We start from the raw sequence: 22077 nt of genomic DNA on the forward strand, positions 1-22077 counted from the left end.
CGCTTTGTGCCAGCAAGCCCCACGCTCTCCGAGCGTCATTAATCGGGCTTCACGGCCGTGAGTTATTCGTGGAGTGTCGTGAGGGTACGAGGAAGCATCGCCCACAATATTTAATTCGCACTTCTTGGGCCAACCGTCGTGCCTTCTGGTCGAGAAGGGGGTGGTCGTTCTATGGTTGTTTCCAAGAGGAGGCTTGGGGGGGGGGTAGCGGGGATGGCCCGTGGGGCGGTGGTCTGACTAGAGGAGCCCGGGGGAGCTGTCTGTAATCGCAGCGATCGCGCTCGTCGCAGGGGAGCGGGGTCCACGCTCTGAATGACACACATGCGAATGGGAGGTGGAGGGAGGAGAGGGCCCGGCTTCGGATTATCAAGTGCCAGCAAAGTTGACGTGCCTGCGTCTGTCGTCTATCTCAGCAGGATACAACACTGTGGGTGCAATGATGGCAAACAAATAGAATAACGCCGCCCCGGATAAATCGGCGTTCCACCGGCGTCAACTACCGCCACCTAAAGCCGTGTTGTCGATGCGTGCGCTGTGGGAGCAGCACTTGTTACGGGACCTTTTTCTAAATTAAGCCGGCGCTTGCGCAATGTTTATATATATTTAAAAAAGTATTGTTCGTCTAAATGAACTAATGCATTAGCAAAAATTGGCTGCGCAATGAAACCTTGAACAGTTATACAATTTCCCATTTGTATAGCAGAGTATCATTAGAGAGAAGGAAAAAGGCAAGGGCGATGATGTGTAAAGAGCTTGTTAATTTGCAGTGTAATACAACCTATTAATCATTATTCATGTGAGAGACGGCCCGGCGAGGAGGGGAGTCCAACTGAATGCAGCAACGCAGTGCCTCGATGCCCGAATAATAAAGGAGAGTAACTGGCGCTGGTAATTTGTGTTTTAGTGTTACAGATGGCCTCGTCGTCCATCATTTTTACTGATATACTGGGCTCTTCCCCGACTTCATTTTCTAAATGTGTCTAAATGCACATTTACTCTTCCTTTATGAATGTTATCTAATACCGAGAACGTACTCAGCCTTATTAATGCCGGGCATGCCGGACACACAAGACGCAAGCGGTGCCGGTTGCATCTCCGGGCATTTGCATGCAAGCCCTGTCGATTTGAAGCTCCTTCTGTTTAATTGGATTCACCCCTCTCGAGGGCCGTTTGTCATTCCCGGCCGCGTCTGCGCGTGTTTTATTGTGTGCGCCGGGTTTTTAAAATTTTTATTTGGATCTGGACATTCCGCCCGTCATGCGCGCGACATGCCAGCGAGCGGGCGCCCTCAGCTCCCCCGGCACAGAGAGAGGGGGAGAGGCTCAACAGGGTGACGCTCCGAGGTCTCAGAGCTCACACTCCACCCTGACTCCACCCTCACTCCACCCTCACTCACTCCACCTTCACACTCCACCCTCACACTCCACCCCTCACTCCACCCTCACTCCACCCTGACTCCACCCTCACTCCACCCTCACTCCATCCTCACTTCACCCCTCACTCCACCCTGACTCTACCCTCACTCCACCCCTCACTCCACCCTCACACTCCACCCCTCACTCCACTCACACTCCACCCTCACACTCCACCTTCACACTCCACCCTGCACCACACGGCAGTTTGCTCTCTCCCGAACACGGTCCCATCGCGCAGGGCGTATGCCTGCGCTGCGCGCTCTGTGCTGCTGCTAATGTTGCTGTAAATAAGGGCTCCGGATCAATGACGACCGTCATCACTGGCAAATGCGCAGACTTGAAAACCATATTTGTCACGATGAAGTCTGCGTGATTTACAACGATCCAAACTCCGCACGCACAAATGGATTGCGCGGCGCCGCCCAGTTGTTTATGGTACTTGTGTTTGATGGGCGTTGCGCTTGTGGGAATAAAAACCTCGCCTGCCGTTTCTCCACCGCTGTTGGGGGGGTGGGGTGGGAAGAAAAAAACCCGCAGATGAAACTCCGGTAAACGCAGGAGGAGCGGCGCCCTCACCGTCCTCTTCGTAGGTCCTGACGTGTGCGGACACTTGACGAGGCGTTTGTCACAGGAGGGTAATGAGGCCACGATGCTGAACTGAGTCGCGGGTGCCACGCCGTCATCATCAGCGCGAGCGCCTTGCGGGGGGGGGGGGGGGCAGTCCCTCCGGCACAAAACAAGATTCAAGTCCCCTGCTGAACAACGGGCCTCTGAGAGAGAGACGAAGGGGGGTGGTGGCGTTTGTGCTGTGAATGGTGATACTTTAGATTCTCAAATGCATCGCATCACTTACCCAATATCGATAGAGGAATGTTAAGAAATTAAACGCGGTCGTTCATTGAGAGATGACCTGCACGTGCGATTGGTGCCCACGGGAGAGGCGGAATCTCTTCTGTCGGTGCAAGTGCCGTAGGTGACGTACACTTATCTGTTTGTCCATCTGAAGCATCGTAATCGTCGTCATGAGCACTGATCAATCCACTGCTGGATGAAGGCCTGCCCCCTGTCCCCGCCTCCCCCCTCCCAAGCTGTCATCATCTCTCATGGTCTTGCAATTCAGCAATCCATCTTGGCACTTACATGTCAGCTGATTTCTGCACTCTGTCTCTGCAGTGGACATCATCTCCGGCGTGTTCCCTCCTTTAGTTGCTGCTATGTCGCGAGTCTCGACCGCCAGCCTTCATCTCTCCTCGCCTTGCATGCTGCCCTCACTCACTTACATTTCTTAGCAGTCAATACAATGTCTCCAACCTGCGTGCATTCTCCCAAGCATCCGTTCCTCTTCCTGTCCTCCAGTGTCACTCCGTGCATTCACATCTCCACGCTTCTTTGTTTACGTTCAATCTGTCGTTCCGTTTTCTTTGTCAGTGTCCATGTTTCTGATCCATAAGTCACAGTGGGTGATGTGCACTGATTAAACGTGGTCTTTTTTAGGTAAATTGCGACGTTGATTTCTATCATTAAGTTCAGTTTTCCCACAGCACCGCAAACATTTTGTCGTCTGCCTCTTTATTTAAACACTGTTTTATCTCGGTTCACGTTCAATAACCGTCCGAGCTATACATACTCTATGGTGTTTTCCATTTGTCTTCCTTCTACGTTCATGTGTAATTGTTTGGCAACCCAGTAAACATCCCAACATCGGGCCAATATTGCCACGTGCTGGAAACCGTTGGCCCACAAGTTGGCCCAGCGTTCACCCAGTTTCGTGTTTTCTGGGGAGATTGTTGTAAGTGACTTTAGCCCGTTTATCGTTCTCTATAATTCCGAGTAAATTTTTTTCTGGATAATATGAAGACTGTTATCCGGCTAATCCGACATGGTTCATGTTTTCTCCATTCATAATGATGCCTTTACTTCTCAGGTCTAATTATCAGAAAACATTATATTGTTCCTGTGAATAGCTTTCCTCTGTTTGTCTGACTCAACTTTGTAATATGTACTCTGTTATTTTTTTTTAATGTAATCTCAGTTTAGAGGTTCCATTTTTGATGATTTTTTTCATCATTTCATACGTTTATTTTATTTAGGCCCCTGATTTGTTAGTGGTCGGATGATTGCATCAATTTTCAATGCGATTTCATAATCCGCAGAGGCCCTGCGTAATGTCCATTGATAGTCCTTTAATCTTTTCCAGGATCTGGTGGATAGTATTTATGTGATCGATGTAAGAGAATCATTTCTTCAACTCTGCTTGCTCAAGTGGCCGGTCGGCCTCTAAATTTTATTTTATTCTATTCCCAATGATCACCGTGAACAATTTATATATGCGCGATAAGAGGCACCTAATGGGTCTTCAATTCCTCCAGTCGATTTTATCAGCTTTATTGAATAGAAGAATGATTGAGGTATCATTCCAAGATTGAGGTGTTTAATTTCTGTGTAAACGTTTAGTAAATATATCCGCTAACTTTGGCACAACAACCAGTCTTGCTTATTTGATAATGTTCACAGTTTATAGCTGATGGTCCAGGAATATTCAAATTTTTCCATCGTGTGAAGGGCAAGTGTTTACTTCTTTAGGTATCTGGAATTTTACCCCTTCATCAAAGCCATGGTTTCAATGCAGGGATAAACGATGTTTTTGCTATAGATCTCTGCATACAATTTCAATCACGGGTTATGGTTCCAACTCTTTATCTGAGGAATGTCATTTGGGAATTGTCAATCGACACCCTCACTTCTGCCGCATTCGTTGTTTTCTATGACATCCATCTTCAACCATTGTCGTGCTGCGTTCTCCGATTTTAAATGTATTACCCATTTCAAATGGTCGGCACCAAATTTGACCTTAATGAAACATTTTTTCAAATAATAAAATGAAGAGAAAAAGTAGACTCGATCCCCAGTCTCAATGTCGTGGATGGCCCGTGGTGGCTTGGAGATGGAAAATCTGCTTAAATTACTCATTATTGGGAGAGGACCGTGCACTGCGATAAGTGGCCCTGTCCTTTAAAGGTGTAAGAGCAAATGCGGCTCCCTGGAAACGCGGCAGCCGCCTGTGACCTTCATTTCTGTCCCTGTTGGCACGGCAGCGCCTCGGTGTCACAAAGCGCCACTGCGATAAGCGAGCCAGGGACGCGCGGCGTGCAAATCCGCACTTGCGTCACGAAGCTCTGGTGGAGCGTATGTGGCAGAGCTCTCGGACGCGCGGTCGAGGTTGTTGCCGCGTATTTGTGCGGCGCGGTGTCCGACGTTTCGCACACCGCGCGCCGGGGGGCTTCTTCAGTTCGGTGCCTGAAGAAGCTTCCGGCACGCGGGTGTGTGAAACGGGCGTCGCGCCGAACAGCACGCGGCACGCAACACAAGAACCACGTCGGACGGCGTTACAGCACAACTGCAGACACCTGCGTGCTACAAGTTTGTTTTCAAGTAAATTGTCCACTGATCAGTGCACCAGGCAAAGTGATAGCGGTCAAAAAGTTTTGATAGCGGAGGTAGAAACCGAGTTATGCCAGTCCAACGTTAGTCATGTTCTCAGTCAACCACGTAATAATACATCAATTGATGTCAGGGGTGAACATATTGAAGAGAAAAGTGATAAAGCGCTGGCCTTGTGCGCACGGTGTTCGTCGAAACCTCTCGAGTGGTTTTCATTCCACGTACGAGCGTGGGTGCAGCGTGGATATAACTGCGTAGTGTAATCATATGTGCAGGATGGATATCATTGCGTGTAATGCATTAACGCGTGCGCAGCATAAATATGATTGCGTGTAGTGTATGCACATGTGTGTGCAGCATGGTGCTGGCCACCCACCACCTCGTGTGCCATGCCGGCCTTCATAGTTGCTTTCTAACAGCCCTTGCCCCAAAAGCCGGTGAAGGCTATAGGGGGTGATCTTTGTCTGTCTTAGTGCAGCGTGGACAGGAAGAGGCACTCATCTGTAGCGCCAGTAAATCTGAGCCCTAAAAAGATAACGGGCAGCAGGGTAACCCCTTCCCCACAGCTGCCCCCACCCCCACCCCACAAAGACAAAGATCCCCCGTATAGCCTGAACAGACTGTTGGGGCAAGTGCTGTTAGCGAGCACCTATGAAGGCCGGCACAGCACACGAGCGAGTGGGTGGCCAGCGCCACGCCCGGCCACCTCTGTCTCGCTAGCTGCGATGTTTACACACCGCACGAAGTACTCATTTGAGGCTGAGCCGACCTAGGGGAGACCCAGAACCGGTTCAGATAATCGTCACCAGCGTTGGCCATGAGCGGGAATCGAACTCGGGTCTGTCGGCAGGTGCAGCGCGCCACGCTAACCGCTCCACACCCGCCGACCTACAAAGACAAAGACACAGACACCCACGTGCGCGAACGAACGAGTGCCCCTCTCAGTAGCGGACTGCGCGCGTGCAGACATTAAAGCTGCACTCCAAGCCCTCTCCTCGTCGCCAACTGCGCGCGTCTCTGTGGGTGGGAGGGGTGGAAAAGAGGGGTGGCCATGCCCCCCTGCATGACCTGAGCACCCCGATGAAGGCCTGTCACTCGGCGTGTTCTCAGTTGGGGTTTTTTTTTTCTCTTCACAGCAATGTTTTAATTATCGGGTATTTTTACTCCGCATACCTCATGCACCAAGATGATTCAGATATTGATCAAATAAATGCTTCCTGAATAAATGCAGTGTCAGGACCTTCATATTTGTTACACTTTTCTCCTGGGACTGCATAGACAATTACATGCTTGGGGGTTGGGGGTCTTGGTGGATGGAGCGGGAGAGAAGGTGGGGGGGGGGGAGATGGGACATTGCTGGATCGTTGGGCTGCTCCCTTAAGCAGAAATCAGTGTTTTCTCAATTTCCCTCACTCCCAGCTCCCTCCGTCCCTATCTCCCATCCCCCCCTTCCTCCCTATCTCCCATCCCTCACTATCTCCCTATCTCCCATCCCTCCCTTCCTCCCTACCCCCCTCCCTCCCTTCCACCCTGTCTCCCTCCCTCACTATCTCCCTATCTCCCTCCCTATCTCCCCCCCTCACTATCTCCCTATCTCCCTCCCTATCTCCCTACCCTTTCCCTTCCTCCCTACCCCCCTCCCTTTCTCCCTACCCCCTCCCTATTTCCCCCCCTTCTACCCTATCTCCCATCCCTCCCTTCCACCCTATCTCCCTCCCTCCCTCCGTATCTCCCTACCCCCTTCCTTCCTCCCTATCTCTCTTCCTCCCTATCTCCCTCTCTATCTCCCTCCATTCCTTCCTCCCTATCTCCCTTCTCCCCTATCTCCCTCCCGCCCTCCCTCCACCCGTCTCTCCCTGGAGACGCTCCCTCCTTTACTTTTGGCCACACCACCCCCCTATCCAGAATGCCCGTCTGGAAAATCCTGAGGTTTAATTTTTTATTCCTCCGGTGGATGAGCCCCTGTGGTATGCAGATGGTATTGATTCGGCAGTTTGATTTGGGTAGCGTAATCGTCGGTAGGTGTGGTGAGAGAAAGTAGGCGGAGGAGCTTGAGTGGCAGTTAGAAATTGCTTGCACTCAGCAGGCTGCTGTGCAATGAGGAATGCATCCCTATCTGTCAAGCTACTGTCAGCAATGTCAGCGTAGAATCTCATCATTTGTTTGGCAGGGATGGTCTTTTTTTTCCTTCTGCTTCTTCTTCTTCCGCGAAAGACTGGATGCAACATCTTTGTCAAAATAAAAAAACACACAAACCTTCCCGGCTTCAAGTTCTCTCGCCCATCAAATGCGGACAAATGCTGCGCTGGCGGCAGGGCTCGCGCCGCGCACGAGCCTCGACGCGTCGGCGTTGCGCTGTTGAGCCACCGCCGCCGCTGCTTCACTTGGTGTAATAAACGCTTCGAGTCAAAAGCCACAGTGGTTGTTTCCCTCGCTCCGGTGAGTGCAGGGGGCCCGTGCTCATCTCTCAATCACAGCCCCACGGGGCACTGGTGGAAACTCCACGTTCCTGTGGTGGGGTTGGGGGGGCCTGCGAGTCACTTCAAAATGCAGCCACTGTTGAATTCTACACAAAGTGGTCTCAAGTTGTATTGACACCTCTAGGGATGAGTGGCTGAGCTGGCTCCTGACCACGATTTGAACTCGAAACCTTCCAATTGGGTACTGCGTATTCTTAGCACCACGTGACCGAATATGACGATGATGATAAATAATAATGGTAATAATTCACTGGTGCGCAAACACACGGCGTGAGTTTTACATCCGAGTGCCATGTTAAAATATCTCTGCAAATATTTCCGGTGCTAAAGTCAACAAAGATGCAGTAGGCAGGGAGGGTGGATTGAGCCCACAGTCGCCTTCGCAGAAATGACACCTCATTCTTCCCCACGTGCATTATATCACCAAGAAAAAAAACGCAAGTTAACGCAGCTCTGCGCGGCTGGGGGTGCGCGAGTTTTTTTTGACGTATGCACCATATATGGCGCTTGTGTATAAACACCCTTGCCCGCTCGCTATTTGTTTAGTGGACGGACACCTCGGGAGGGTGCCGTGGCGAGTTTGCATCTTGCTCGACAGCTTTTGAAGGCTACCATTGAATGGCCGCGTGGAGGGATTGCGCTGAAAGGTGCTGTCATCTCAAATCCTTCCAGATTGCTTCTCCCCTCATCTGTCAAATAGGTGTCACAGCCAGCCAGCCGGAATTAACAAATAAAAAAGCAACGTATTACATGAAACATAACAGTGGAATTAGCCAGGTATTGACCGGCCTGTCCATCTGACAGCTTTTATTCCCTTTGTTTCCGTCAGGTTTTATGATTTAGGCGAAAGCTCGGCCTCCCTAAGCTGTAAGTCAGTGAGGCGGAGCGGGCGCTTTGTGTGTGCGCTCCGCCTTCTGTCTTCGCTCGTGCGCACAACCGCTCTCCACTTTAATTATCGCAGACTCTATCACGGCCCTCATTTATTTGGTGCCCGTGTTTACGAGTGAGTGAGCGCGCAGGTTTTTGCCGAGCCCCCGATTCAGTTTGCCCGCTCGCTCGCCGTCAGGAGGCCTCCGTTTGCTCTCCCTGGGGTGACGCAGCTCGTCACCGCTGTTAACTGTAATTAATTTGGATTTATTACAGCCGCCTCCAAACAAAAAAAGAAAAGGAGCACAAATGAACCTGTTCCCCCGTTAATGCATGTTAACTAGTTTCATTACTCCTCTGAACCCGTCGCGCATTTCCCGTTTGCACGGCTGTCTGCCTAATGGATGTCATACTCTTGCCAGCGGTAAATTTGTCGCTAAGAGAGGCACCGGCAGCTGGCAGACGACAGGGACATGCGCGTGTGAGCGGGCGCGTGCGCGCGTGTGTCCTCACGCACGCGCGCGCGTGTGCGTGCAAGGGTGTGCGTGCTGGAAGTGTGAGACCGGAGTGGGATGTGGGTGGCTGATGTGGGGGAGGATCTCGTGGGACTGGGGAAGTGTACCCAACCTCACTTATCTTGTCAGAACCAGGCACGACTGCTCGAGCTGCGGCGGCGCTACTGCCGCCCGGGTTAAATGACGGCGTCCCGAGTGACGGGTTCAGCTCTGACCCCGGTCGCGGGGAGGGAGGTCTCCCGCCGAGGGTCCCTCTCGGCGCGTCACACCTTGGGGAGCGCCGGCTTTGGCAGTCGGCGCTGGCTGCTTGCCCTCGTTTGCGCCCAGGGATGATCGCTCGGGCTGTGTCAGCCACAGATGAGGCGGCGATCTCACCTCCATGATGACCCTCACGTTCGTTCTCTTGTGCACGCCGTCTTCAGTTTTCTGACCGAACGTAGCCGTCTTCGGGTTCGCAATGAAACACGTCAGAGATACCCACCGCAAGCCTTTTAATGTTTCACTGGAACTGTCGGAGACGCATTTGTAAATTTTAAATAACACGGTGTTTCTCCGAAAGATGGAGAGATCGTGTTGCAGTTGGGTGGACGGGGGGGGGGGGCAGGCAGTAAAAGAACACGAGTGGCTCAGACACCATGACAATCCAAGGCGGCGATCGCATAGCAGTGCCGCATCTCTGCAGTTGAGCTGAAATATTGCATCCGCCAGTGCTTCATGCGGCTTGCCTGCTCTGATTAGGGTTAGGCCGGTCGCGTCGGCTGCTGGGCTTCAGCCCGGTTATGTCAAATTCAGCAGCGGGGCCCGGGGCCCGCCGAGCGTCACCGTGCGGCCGCGCCGCCGCGACGGGTGCCGGCGCCGCGACGGCTCGAGCGCGGGCCGCGGTGCTGCTCTCCCATTCACTAGGGCCAGGGCCTCTCGCCGCGTGATGAATGGCGAGCACGGCTCAGCTCCCAGTCACTTTGCCCGAATTGATTATGGTTTTAATTTCATCGGGCTGTTTACCTTTCTGCCGCCTACCTTTAATGCCCGCTTCCCTTTTTTGGCCGCTTAATTGATGTTTTGGCTCTGGAGAGAAGGATCCCCGGGAAGTATTTTTATTCCAAGCCTCGTGTCACTTTAGATCTGATCAATGCAAAATCCATTATTTAAATCAATATGGGGCGAGGGGAGGGGAGTGTTACTTGAGAGATGGAAGTAGGGCAGCTGCAGGAACCCCGCGTAGTCCGCGGGCATCGGGTGGGTGGACGGACGCGCCGCTCCGGCCCCGCCGCTCCGGCCCCACGCTCGTCCGCGTGTCACTTTTAAGAGGACAGTTTATAGAGTGAGCCAGAAATGAAAGCTGCAGATCGGTGGATCCCATTCGGCCGTGGCCACCGCCAGGCGTGATGAACAGCGGACACACTCTTCACGCTCCGCATGATTTACACCCTCATTTCACGTTAGGCTGTCGTAAAGTCACTCTATATGTCTTGCTGATGGTTTAGAACAAAAATTGTCATTTATCTGAGAAGAGGATGATTTTAGCATACACTATTTTGTGCATGGCTAATGAAGAAGTTATTTACCGTGGCACCGGTCCTGCTGAAAACAGCGGAGAAGTGGTAAATATAAAACACAACGTGTCAGCAAAGAATCGGAATAGGTGACACAAAGCCTTTGCCGTTGCAGCACCAACGTTTTAGAACAACCTTGTTGCCTCCCTTGACATCGTAAATCTTTCTTTAAAAAATATTCTGAAGCAGAAGATTATTGCTGGATACAACCACATTTGCAAATGTGATTCGCAACTTTGAGCCTTATCTGTGTATCGATAGTTACATGTTCATTTTTTATCGTGAGACTATGTGTTGTGTTGGTGTGGTTAGGGACTGTTCTTGTTGTTGTTTTGCTGCCTTACCCAAGCTTGCATTTCGTTTTTTTTTTATCCCCAGTAATTGATGTACTTATGTACTTTATCTATATTCATACATTTTTTTGTGACTTGCTTACATGGTCTCTAATTTTCACTCCTATTTTTGCTGAACCTTGCTTATCCACCCCGACTGGACATCTGTGAAAAATAGGTTCACAGCTTATCGGATTCCTCCAGGATAAATCAAGATTCTGATACTGACCAATAACAAATGACGATTACATGATATACAGTGAATTTTGGTCGTTTCTGCCAATATTCGTGGAGCTATTTGACACTACTGGTTCAGTGCTTTTAAAGCAAATTGTTGAAGGGGTATTAGGCCGAAGATTGGCTCCAAACAAAGCTTCCTCTTTAGAGTAACGCAGGAGGCACATGGCATGGCCACGGAGGGGCGGGGGAGGAGGGGGAACACAGGGTACACATTGTTGGACACGTCATACAAGGCGTGAGGCATGAGTACGGATTGCGGGATGCGGGACATGGAGCATGGCCTGTGGGAATCCCATTGTAGCGTGTGCCTGAGCTTCGATGCCAAGGAATATATTTGGACATTGTCACTTCTTTTTCAGCCAGTTGGTGCACTCAAGGGCCCTGTTGGAAGTTTATTTTGCACCAATACCGAAAAACAATGGAAAAACCTCGCATGGAACCATCTTCATGATGTTAGGTATTGTGAGAATGATTGCAAATTATGCCATCATTACAGTCGTTGGAAAAATTAATTGCTCAGGACACTTGGTAATTTTTTTTTTTCATTTAACACGTCCCTTTGCACGTGTGCGCTCAGAATAAAGGTACAGCGCTATTGTGGCTGAGCTGAAATTGAGGTGCGCGTCCTGTGCGGTGCGGCAGAAAGAGCCTACAGAGCATGGCAGGAGTCGTCGCGATTGCTAAAATCAAGTCGGGGGGCTATAAATGTGGTGATCTCTTGTTGCCTCTTCTCTGTGTCATCGAGCATTTCTCTCCCGTGAAATATTGTTTGTGATCTCCTCCGTGCTAATTCCAGCGCGGTAGGAGCTTCCATCAGCTCTGGTTATTGCGCCGCCGCGGCTTTGGAGTCTGGACAGTGGTGGGTTTTGGAGGCAGCGCCGCCTGCCAAAACAATGATCGAGTTTGCCAAACAGTCGGCCTCACGCGGCCCTCGTCGTCTCGCGTTTGCCCGGCCGGGACGTTAAGGGCGCGTGACTGCGCGGCGTCAGCGACGGCTCGGCGGCGGTGCGCGCGGGCGACAGCGTGACGTGACCCCGGCCCGCCACGCCGTGACAGCGAGGGCCGGCGCGCTCCAGCGATGCGCCGTGGCAGCAGCATCTGAGGTGCGGGCTCCTGGAGCCGGCCACGTTACCAACAGCTGTGCCGCCGCTGCCGCCGCTACCACCCCACCCTCTCGCCACCCCCCTCTCGTTGCCCTTCCCACGCATCGGCTTCCAGTGCTCACTGCCGATAAAAAATGCCCTCCTTAACTCGTGACCTGCGTGCGAAGTTCATTCGTCCTCTTCAATTCGAGCCACGGCGAAATTGGCTTAGAGTGTGGGCCAGGAAGTGTCTGTATGTGTTGAGTGGCAATGTAGCGGTTAGTGCTCTGCACTATGAACCCGGCGGACCCAAGTTCAATTCCCGCTCACGGCCAACACCAGTGATAATTATTTGAACTGGTCGTGGGCCTCTACGTCGACTCAGCCTCAAATGAGTACCTGGTGCGATGTGTAAATGTCACCACTCGGGAGACAAAGGTGTCCGGGCGTGGTGCTGGCCACCCTCGGGTGCCTAGCCAGCCTTCATAGGTGCTCGCTAAGAGCATTTGCCTCAAAAGTCTGTTGAGGCTATATAGGGGATCTTTGCTTTTGTGTGTTAAATGCCATTCATCTCAGTCAGTCAACTCATGGCGCTTGGGTCTGTCCCGTTCACGTGGCCTTAAAGTGCACATAGCCTGGCACAAACCCCGTGGTGACGTCACCGCTACTTACTGGTAAATGACGGTTGGTTGTTGTGTGTTGAAACATGTTAAGGGAGTAAGTCTGCATTCTCCTCCAGTGGTTCACGAGCACAGTGTGAGAAACGGTAGCCTCTCGTTTGGCCTGAGTAAAAGGTATCGTGGTTGCCTCGTTAATAATGATGAATGTGCTCTGAAGAGGATTACGCTATACACATTTATGTAATGTGCAATCATTTTTGTTTCCGTATTAAAGCGGGAGAGGACGTTGGCAAAGGCACCGCATATCACAAAAAATGTGTACCCTGGCTCTGCCCAGCATGTACCGTCGTTGTCAAACTTGCGCAATATCACAGCGGGCTTTTCATAATTGAAATTATATCTTTAAATTGAATGAGCGAGCTCTCCCTTGGCCTGCGCGTGTGGATGTTGGTGCCACAGATATCCCCCTGACGTTATAATACACGTGGCTGGCACAGGGTCATGGCGCCATCACTCCCTACGCATGGACCGATGTGGGGGTTTTCCTTTTTTTGTGTGCAAATAAAAACACTGGTATGTTGTACATTTTGTACACAAAGCTGTCTTGGAGCTCGTGCTCATTTTTGACTGCACGACAGGGATGGTGCTGGCGTAGTCTCGATCGTTTGATTACAGCCACAGTTCGGTGCAAATTATTCCGCTGCGATCAATGCGGCACAGCGTTCTGCGGATGTGTGCTGTACAGACAAATACACGGGAAGTTTGTTTGCTGAAAGGAAGAGGAAATCAACATTTTGGCCAACATTCAAGACCCCCACCCCCCGCCGTCCCATTGATACGCGTGCTGCGTGCTAGACTTGGAAGGCTAACGCACTCATCTGTCGCTCAGCTCTTAAAGTGTTTGCCCAGATGTGACAACGAACGGTAGCAAACTGAAAGTCTAATGCGATCCTAATTTAAGCGAGAAAATCATCTTTGGATTCGCTGAGCCATCAATTAATGCTTGTAATGTATCTCGCGTTTATTTTTAGACGGAAGCTCTGGTGCAGTCGTGCTTTGCCTTGCTCAGCACGACGTTAACAAATGCTGTTTGTCAATTGCACGCGCGGCGCTGTGTTTACTTATCGGGACAGTTCAGACACATATTGATTAGGACACTTACACACATTCGTACGCCAAGTCATGGAGAGTTACACATGCAGCGTGTACATCTCTCCCGTCACTTTCATGAGCGCGCCTGCCAGCGTGGGAAGTCATTTGTCCGGCTGAGATTGTCTGCGGGATGACCGTATGCAAAGTGGAAAGAGACGACAAAAACGCCGCCTTCAGGCACGTAGCTCGATTTGTATTCCTTATTCCTTGCCTGGAGGCGATGACTCTATTATACACATTTAAATCTCTGTGTGCCATCTTTATGCTTGTCATTAAATTCATTCTGTGCAAATGTTTGCAAGGAGCACCTCGGTGCGATTCCTATCGAAGTCATTAGAGACCGTAAACTGATGATAACGTACCACAAAGTGGAGGGGCTGGTGTTATTTTGTGATTTATAAGCAGCTGCGGTTATGTGCAGCATCGTCACGGCATGTTTCCTGACTTAGAATGTGAGCCTCAAACACGTCGCCTGACAGCTTCCCCACTCGACCTCTCAGCCGCCTCGTCCTCTTTCTCTCCGTCGTTGTGCGAACGCTGCAAGTGGACCTGACGTGGACGCACGCTCGCACGTTCCTCCGGCGATGCTCGTGCACGCTGCGTGCCTCCCCCGGGGGGCAGGACAGAAAGCATTTGAGATGAGAAAAAAAATCACAAGCATCGCCCTTCATCAATCCGCTGTGAACACATTCGTGCAGTCGCTAAAAAAGTTGATGCAGCTCGTCGGCCCGTTATGAATTTTCACTCTTCTGGCAATTCCTGAGAAAATAAATGCACCCATATTTTGTTTGCGCGTTCTTTAACTTGAAGATGTTCACCGTGGCGTAAGTGCTGAGGCTCACATTTATTTCCATTACGTGGTGAGCAGCTTTTCCAGAGGCGATGCGCATCACCGCTGAATAATTTGTTACACCGTCTGATTACGTTGCAGGAGACAGGGAGGGGAACTGCAAGAGCTCTGTTTAATTAGTCGTAACTCGCGGAGTTGTGAGTCGAGTGCCTGGGTCGTAGAGAATGCTGGGCTCGCTCTGGGACGAGGTTAAGCAGACTTCTGGTGCGGAACGCTCCTCAATTTTACACTCGGCATTGCCGTTAACGTGTCAAATGTGAGGTGTCATTTTTGGTTAGCTGTTTACCGTGACGCTGCGGGTCTCATGAGAAACTGGATTAATTAAATTAGGGGCCTCTTGATGAAAGTAAATTAAAAGGATAGATTGGGCAAAGGACAGCGCTCTCATGTGGGGTCGCTGGGCGCTGCGTGTAAATCAGGGATGCGCCAACTCAGGGCTGACCTTCCCAGCGTGGACGGGTTATTTATCGATGGCCTGAACGTTACCTCCAAGCAAGACGTTATTGACAACAGAGCCACCTAAATTGGCCTAACTGGCAATCATATGGAAGATCAATGCAATAGGACATAACACATATTCAATTAAATGCATTTGAATTCATGTAGAAACACATCAGCAATGTAGGTATGTGCTAAATCCGTTTGACTCTGTTTTTATGATCAAGGTTTTTGCGATTGGAAATTTCCCCACTCGTATTGAACATTTATCACGGTTAAAATGTCAGTGCGGAGTGAAGTGTTATGATGACTGCTCTAGCAATGTAACCTTCCGTGCAGACTGCCGCTGAGAGTGAGCCAGCGTGCCGCTAGCATGTGTAATTTACATCTCATATTTAAAAACTAAAATAAGGACTTGCCCTTTTATTAAATTCTGTTTCTCTCCAAATATGTGGAACTACATTTAAATTATTTAGATATCTAAATGTTATAACTCCAATTTTAATCTTCGAAGAATTAATAAATTATGTGGTTAGTTATTAAACAAACCTTTAAGACATCATTAAATACATCTATATATTTTTGCAAACACCTACATTTTAAAAACACTTGTGACTGTTGAATTTACATTAATGATGGGGGGGCGGGGGGGGGGAGGAGGTTGGGGGGTGCGGGGCGATGGGGAACGATGATAATGCTGGAAATAATAATGGTTGTAAAGGGGTCACGCATCCTGTCGCTGCGGCTGCCGCTGTGTCTGCCTCGCACGCTGCCTTCCAGGCGTGCGTCTCGACCGGGTGCGAGGAGGGCGACAGAAGTACAAGCGACGGATCGACGCCGAGAACAGCCCCTACCTCAACCCCCAGCTGGCGCAGCCAGTCAAGAAGCCCTGCAACGGGAGCCTCGGTGGGGCCCGCTCCACCTCAGTCGTGCAGGGCCCACTCGTGCCCGGCCGATGCCACCGCACGACACGCACTCGCATTTCCTTTCACCTTTGTGCCAAACCTGCTGTTCGGCGGTGTTTTATGCACTCGCCTGGGTTCTGACGTCCCGTGTCAGAGGGACACGGAGGTGTCTAGGCTTTGGAAAGGCAGCAGCCCAAAGAGCGATAAGGGAAGGATTTTGTTCGAAATGTGTGTTCCAATGCGGTGAGTAGCGGCGTGTGTGCCGGAGACAGTTTTGTCATGCCTGCTGTTATGAGACGCTGCAGAGCTGGTAGAATTGAGCCGTTTGTCAATGGGTAAGACTGTAATTAAATGCTTCCCCACTCGGCCGGGGCGAGATCTCCCCTGGGTGATGCGACTGAGGATTAGTGTATCACTTGTCTCCACGCTGCGCTGGAAATCCACCAGTGCAGCAGCAGCAGAAAAAAATATCACCTGGCAGCCTCAGTGCTGCGTCTAGACTTCGAGGCTCCACGGCTAAACGGTGATGGCGCAGAGCGTCTCGCCACTCTCTCCTCCCTCCATTCTCTCCTCTCTCTCGCGGCTTTTGCAGCTTTCCGACTCAAGCCGTGCGCTCTGCACGGGGAAAACAACCCCAGAGCTGCCCGTGATTAACTCCCCCCGTTTGGCTGCAGCCCTTTCAATTTTCACTCTTTATCTGAAGCACTGCAGATAATGCACCGGAGGGCTTTTTAATTGGCCGTGGTATCACGGGCACCCGCGTAATCTATGGCCGGTTTCCATTTACTGGGTGTCAGAGGTTCATTCAGGCAAGAAATTTTATTGTCGTAAAGTCCCAGTCCTGTTGTTCTTCTGGCTGCCTGGAACATTTACAGCTCCCGAAGCCATTAATGTTAATAGTTGTATTGATTCCACTTATGCCAACATTAACCAGCATCTTCTACTGTCCCTTATTCTGCTTGACATGGAGGAAATGAAATGAATACAGGGTTTGGCGTTGCGTCGACAAGAAAAATATGTTTCGCACGCATTGATTAAGCAATTTGAACAGTGAATGTGCAGTTCAAGTCAATTAATGTGTAGAATTATTGGTTCTTAAATAATAAATTGTCAGTGTTAATGAGCATTTAAGATCGTGAATGTAAATCAATAGCGTGGATTGCCTCAAACATGTAAATGAAAATAATGACATTTACTATATTATTATATTTATATTCAATTATAAAACCGTTTTTCTCTTTAATTACTTATTATTGCTAAGTATTAGGCATGAGGACACAATGTTGTGATTGCACGTTAGATAAAAATTTAAAACGTAATCTTGAAACACGTACTCACACACAATTACGGATTACATATTTTTGTTTTGCATCAAATTTCTCGACGATCGCAGGTAAAATGTTTGACTTATTCTTAAACGTGCCATCGGGAAAGAGTCTTCCGGTGCAGGGGGGGAGTGCGTGGCTTCAATTTGGTTCCCAAGTTCAGGACACGTGTGGTCCTGGTCCCTTGGCATCGCACTGAGCACGCCACCTTTCCATTGCTCCCTCCAGTGAACAAGATCATCTCGCACCTGCTGGTGGCTGAACCCGAGAAGATCTACGCTATGCCCGACCCCACCGTGCCCGAGGGAGACATCAAGGCCCTCACCACGCTGTGCGACCTGGCCGACCGCGAGCTTGTGGTCATCATCGGCTGGGCCAAGCACATTCCAGGTGAGGCGGTCCCGCACACACAAAGACAAATGTCCCTTTCGTGTAGCCTATAATGGACTTGGGGCAAGTGCTGTTAGCGAGCACCCATGAAGGCTGGCAGGGCCTCACGAGAGAATGGGTGGCCTAGGTACTCATTTGAGGCTGAGTTGACCTAGGGGAGGCCCAGTACCAGTTCAGATCATCATCACAGATGTCGGTTGTGAGCAGGAATTGAACACGGATAACCACTGCACCACCACTCGTCACCTATATACACTGACACATTCAAGTTCAAGTTCATTTATTAGGTATAGCCCTGTGAGCCTTACGGCTCTTGAATCGGGTGCAACCGCAACAAACAAAAAAACAAAAGCATGAACAAAAAACATCTTAAAGTGAATATGTGACTGAGTGCAAACAGAAAATCCAAGAAAAGACAGCAAAATATTGCAGAAAAAGCACCGTACACCAACGCTGTGTGCAAAAATCCCAGTGGGATGCAAGTCAAACAACAACCACAAGACAACTTAGATTAAGGCCATCAGTCTAACTCTGTACTACAACAAACAAGAATGGCTAAACCCATACACTTTTCGAAATCACCAAAATTAAGCCATGAAAGCAATGAAAAAGCAATCGTAGGAACTGTGACGAAATTTTCACAATAAATGGCATAAACAACATGTACTACCAAAACCCTGCAGCCATAGCTGGCTGCATGAGTCACTCCACAACAGCAGGAGCATCAATCGGAGTATTATAATTTTTCAATGCACCTTTAAGATCATGCAACAACAACAACAACAACTGAAAGCTGCAGTTCATCACTAATTGGCAGGGATGTCATCACAACCTTGTGCCAGACTAGCGAGACTTTGAGGCTCAGTGAAGTGGTGACACCTCGCTGACAGGAGGTTACAGGACAGGCTCAGGTGTTATGGGTTACCTGGCTGGAGTGAATGGCTGATGCACGTTCACAAAGATCCCCCATGTGGTCTCTAACCAATCAAGCACACCTATTAAGGCTGGCATGGCGAAGGAGGGAATGGGTGGACAGCACCATGCCCAGCCACCTTTGTCTCTATCGTGCTGATGTTTACCCACAGTGCCAGGTATTTATATAAGGCTGAATTGGCTATGGCCTGGAACTGAATTCAAGTAGTGGGTTCAAAACTCATTGCAAGACCACTGCACCATCAATTTGCTTTGCATACACCCACACGTAGAAGCACACAAAGATCACCCAGATAGCCGTAAGTGGGCTATTGGGGCAAGTGCTGTTAATGAGTACTTATTAAGGCTGGCAAGATACAAAAGCAGAGGCACACACGCATATAATGCACGCACACACACAGGCCCCATGAGAGTTTGTATATCTTAGGCAAGTTTGGTAGACATGCACACACACACACAAAATAATAATAACAAACAGAATCACTGTTCGCCACTACGTGAAAATGATGTCACGCTGACGCTTGTATCAAGTTAAATGCTCGCACACGCACATATACATGCACACATACATGCAGACACACAATCTAGCCCCATTATGGTTTCTATTTGTGCACGTGCTCTCTCACACGTGCATAGGTGAATCACAGAAGCTCACACAAGCCCACGCGCGAATTGAGCCTTTAAATAGCGCTGTGAAATAAAACATTGCAAACGTACGTCACAAAAAACACTACGGTAGCTAAATTAGAAATGAAGTCAAGATTTGAAAATATATATATAGATACCTCTTAGCACAGGTGGGATTTTCATGAAGTTGAATTTGTTTGGAATTTTAAAGTCTCGAGTTTATGCGGCTTGTGCAAAGTGTTCGTCGTGCAGTCGGCATTGCAGAGTGCATGCGGTGGCTGGTCATGCGCGGGTTTGTCTATAATTTTCTTAATGTGACCTGGATCTCCCCACCTCTTGTGAACCCCGGGAGTTCAGTCATGAGGATTTTTCTTGCATCGGCAAGGCACTGCGGCTCTTCGTGATGACTTTACAGCCCATTCATTGGTCCCCTCGGATGCCGCTTTAATGGATAAATAAGTATGAATGCCCCATCTAACCGCAATTAACATTTAACTGTGCCGGTGTGGAAAAGAGAGCGAGGGAGCATTGAAATAAAATCAATAGGGGTCTCTTGATATATATGAAATGCAATAAGAAAATTGATTTGCTTAATGTTATGTAGTGTTGTGGGTATCTTCCGTGGTTTTCCATCACGAAAGGTCAGGTGTTGTAAATGGACAAAAAAAAAATAATTCTGCGAGTACTCTGTATAAAATTGAGTTACCATACTAATATCTTCTTTGCATTAGGAAGGTGCTCTGTGGCCAGTCGGGCGTTTTAACTGATTATGGCACAATGAAATTAAGTGGCTTCGATAACATAAATCTATTTGAGAGATGGGTTTTTAGAGAGAGATTAAGGGGAGCACCGAAGCAGGCAGACGTGTGCTTTGTTCCTATCTCTGCGGAGCCTGATTGTTGGCCTCCAAGCCGTGCAGCGGCTCTCTCGCTCAGCGTGGACGAGCTGCCTCTCTCGTAATAGAGGAGACGCATCGTTCTTTAACATTAGTCATATTAAAGGCAGAGCATGGGAACATTAACCGTAGTATATTTAATGTGGCCCTAATTCGTCATTTCCTGCGGGCTGGGGCTTCCAAGCGCTGTCACGCTGGTCGAGCAGACCGCGGCCATGAGAACCGCGTGGCATCGGGGCACTCTTAATGGCCGGCAAAACTCGCGTGGCAATTAAAGTTACGACGACAGAGGAAATGACATGGGGTGGTCAACGCGTTGCTCCTGCCGGAGGCCACCATTGAATCAGTGGAGCTGCTTCTGTGTTGGTGTTTTTCTACTGAACGAATCCAGTACTGTTCACCAATGAACTGCTCAATCGAAACAAACCGAGTCCAGCCTAGGAGCGAGTTTTAATTGGGCCTCAAAGATCCGTCAGTATTGATATGGCATGGCGGTTGTGTTGGGTGCAAACTGCCTCATGCGTTGCAGTAATCGCATTACCGACTTCGTTGCCATTAATAACCACATTTCCAGTTATCACGTTGCCAATAGCTGCATTGACGGCCATAACGTGGGTGATGTGGTGGATGGCCCCATGGACTGGGAGCCAGCGGAGGGTCCGGTAATCATGTGATGCTGCTATTTAGTGAGGATCCTGGCAGCCACTTCCCGGGGGTAGTGAAGTGTTGGTATGAGGGCTTGACAAAGAAATAAAGGATGGGCCTGCACTCGTGAAGGCAGGAAGCTGAGCATGTGTGAGCTAGGGCTTCTGCAGCAGCAGGGTTGAGCTGATCTTATCCGCTTTTCTGGTTTCTGCAATGCTGGTACCCTACACTGCTAATGATGGCATTGCTGACCTCGCAGCTGATAGCTGGAATAAGAATCCCAGTCAACTTGTCCCAGCCCGTGTCTCATTCGCCTGTGCCGATTCCATATTAACTGTGCCCGTCGATGTTATTGGTGTAAGATTCCATCGTACGTGCACAGACGTGGGGTAGCGGGGGGGGGGCACTTGTGCTCTGCTACGTCGCGATATCGAGGCACATCTGGAAGTGCCGCCAGTAAAATATAAAACGTGAATTTTGTGCTCAGGATTGACGTTTGTTTAGTGATGGAGTGGACGACAGTCCTTCCAAGCGATGATTAATCAATACTTCCTGGCTGTCAGTGCGGGGCCACTCCTCTGGCCTCCACAGAGGGACCTGCATGGGGCCAGCGACCACTGGGCCACAGGGGTCACACAGCCCCTGAGAGCCCTCCCAGAGGCATCCATGAGTTCCTCCTGTGCACTGTCAAGGGGCTTCGTGGCACGTGGCGGTGCGGAGGGAGAAGAGGAGGTGGGATCGGCTGGGTGGCTGTGAGGCACACACGGCGTTCGGGGGCTAGAAGTGGGTGGAGGGGGGGCTGGTGTGCGAGTGAGGCTGCATACCGATGGGAGCATTTCCGCTGGAGGGTGATGTTGCCAATAATGCAGACCCTCGTGGCTTTCCCTTTGGCTTAGCGCGCGCGTTGATTGTGGCTTTCTAAAGATTTGCTGAGTGTCACTGATATAAAAGGTAGAGATTAGTGCCACGAGCTGAACAAATGTTCACAATATTTCATCTGTCTAGTCCACATTTGTGAAAGGTTTTTCCTACTTTTATATTATTGTTTTCCATTCCAGCACATTTCTTGTTAGATAACTGTTAAACTGCATTCATATTTCACCTCTCCACGGTGTGTTCCACAATTCTGACATATCCAGAATTATTTGTCATTTTTGTATTTCAATTTCATTTTAAACTTATCGCTATTTTGATTGTGTTAATCAGTTTCCTTCTCTTTGTTTCTCGTGCGTTTCACATCCGAGTTTCTCGCTTCCCCTGCAGGCCATACATTTCCCTCCATCCTTCGTTTTGTTATTTTTCATTTCCAGACTTTGTCTAATTGGTTTTCTTTTCTAATTGATGGCCATTAGATGTGTTTGTTCTCTCTGCC

The 22077-nt window shown here is 49.7% G+C and overlaps 1 protein-coding gene across 4 annotated transcripts in view; it reads left to right on the top strand.

The window, feature by feature from the left end:
- The window catches only part of ESRRG (estrogen related receptor gamma), a 113160-nt gene that overhangs the window by 78893 nt on the left and 12190 nt on the right, over positions 1-22077 (top strand). For all 4 annotated transcript variants that reach the window (XM_078858159.1, XM_078858157.1, XM_078858156.1 and 1 more), the window contains exons 4-5: positions 15766-15891; positions 17444-17605. In XM_078858159.1, the coding sequence (XP_078714285.1) occupies positions 15766-15891; positions 17444-17605 (288 nt within the window). The remainder of the gene's footprint in view (positions 1-15765; positions 15892-17443; positions 17606-22077) is intronic.

The sequence above is a fragment of the Lampetra fluviatilis genome, chromosome 7 (genome assembly GCF_964198595.1).
Source record: "Lampetra fluviatilis chromosome 7, kcLamFluv1.1, whole genome shotgun sequence".
NCBI lineage: Eukaryota > Metazoa > Chordata > Hyperoartia > Petromyzontiformes > Petromyzontidae > Lampetra > Lampetra fluviatilis.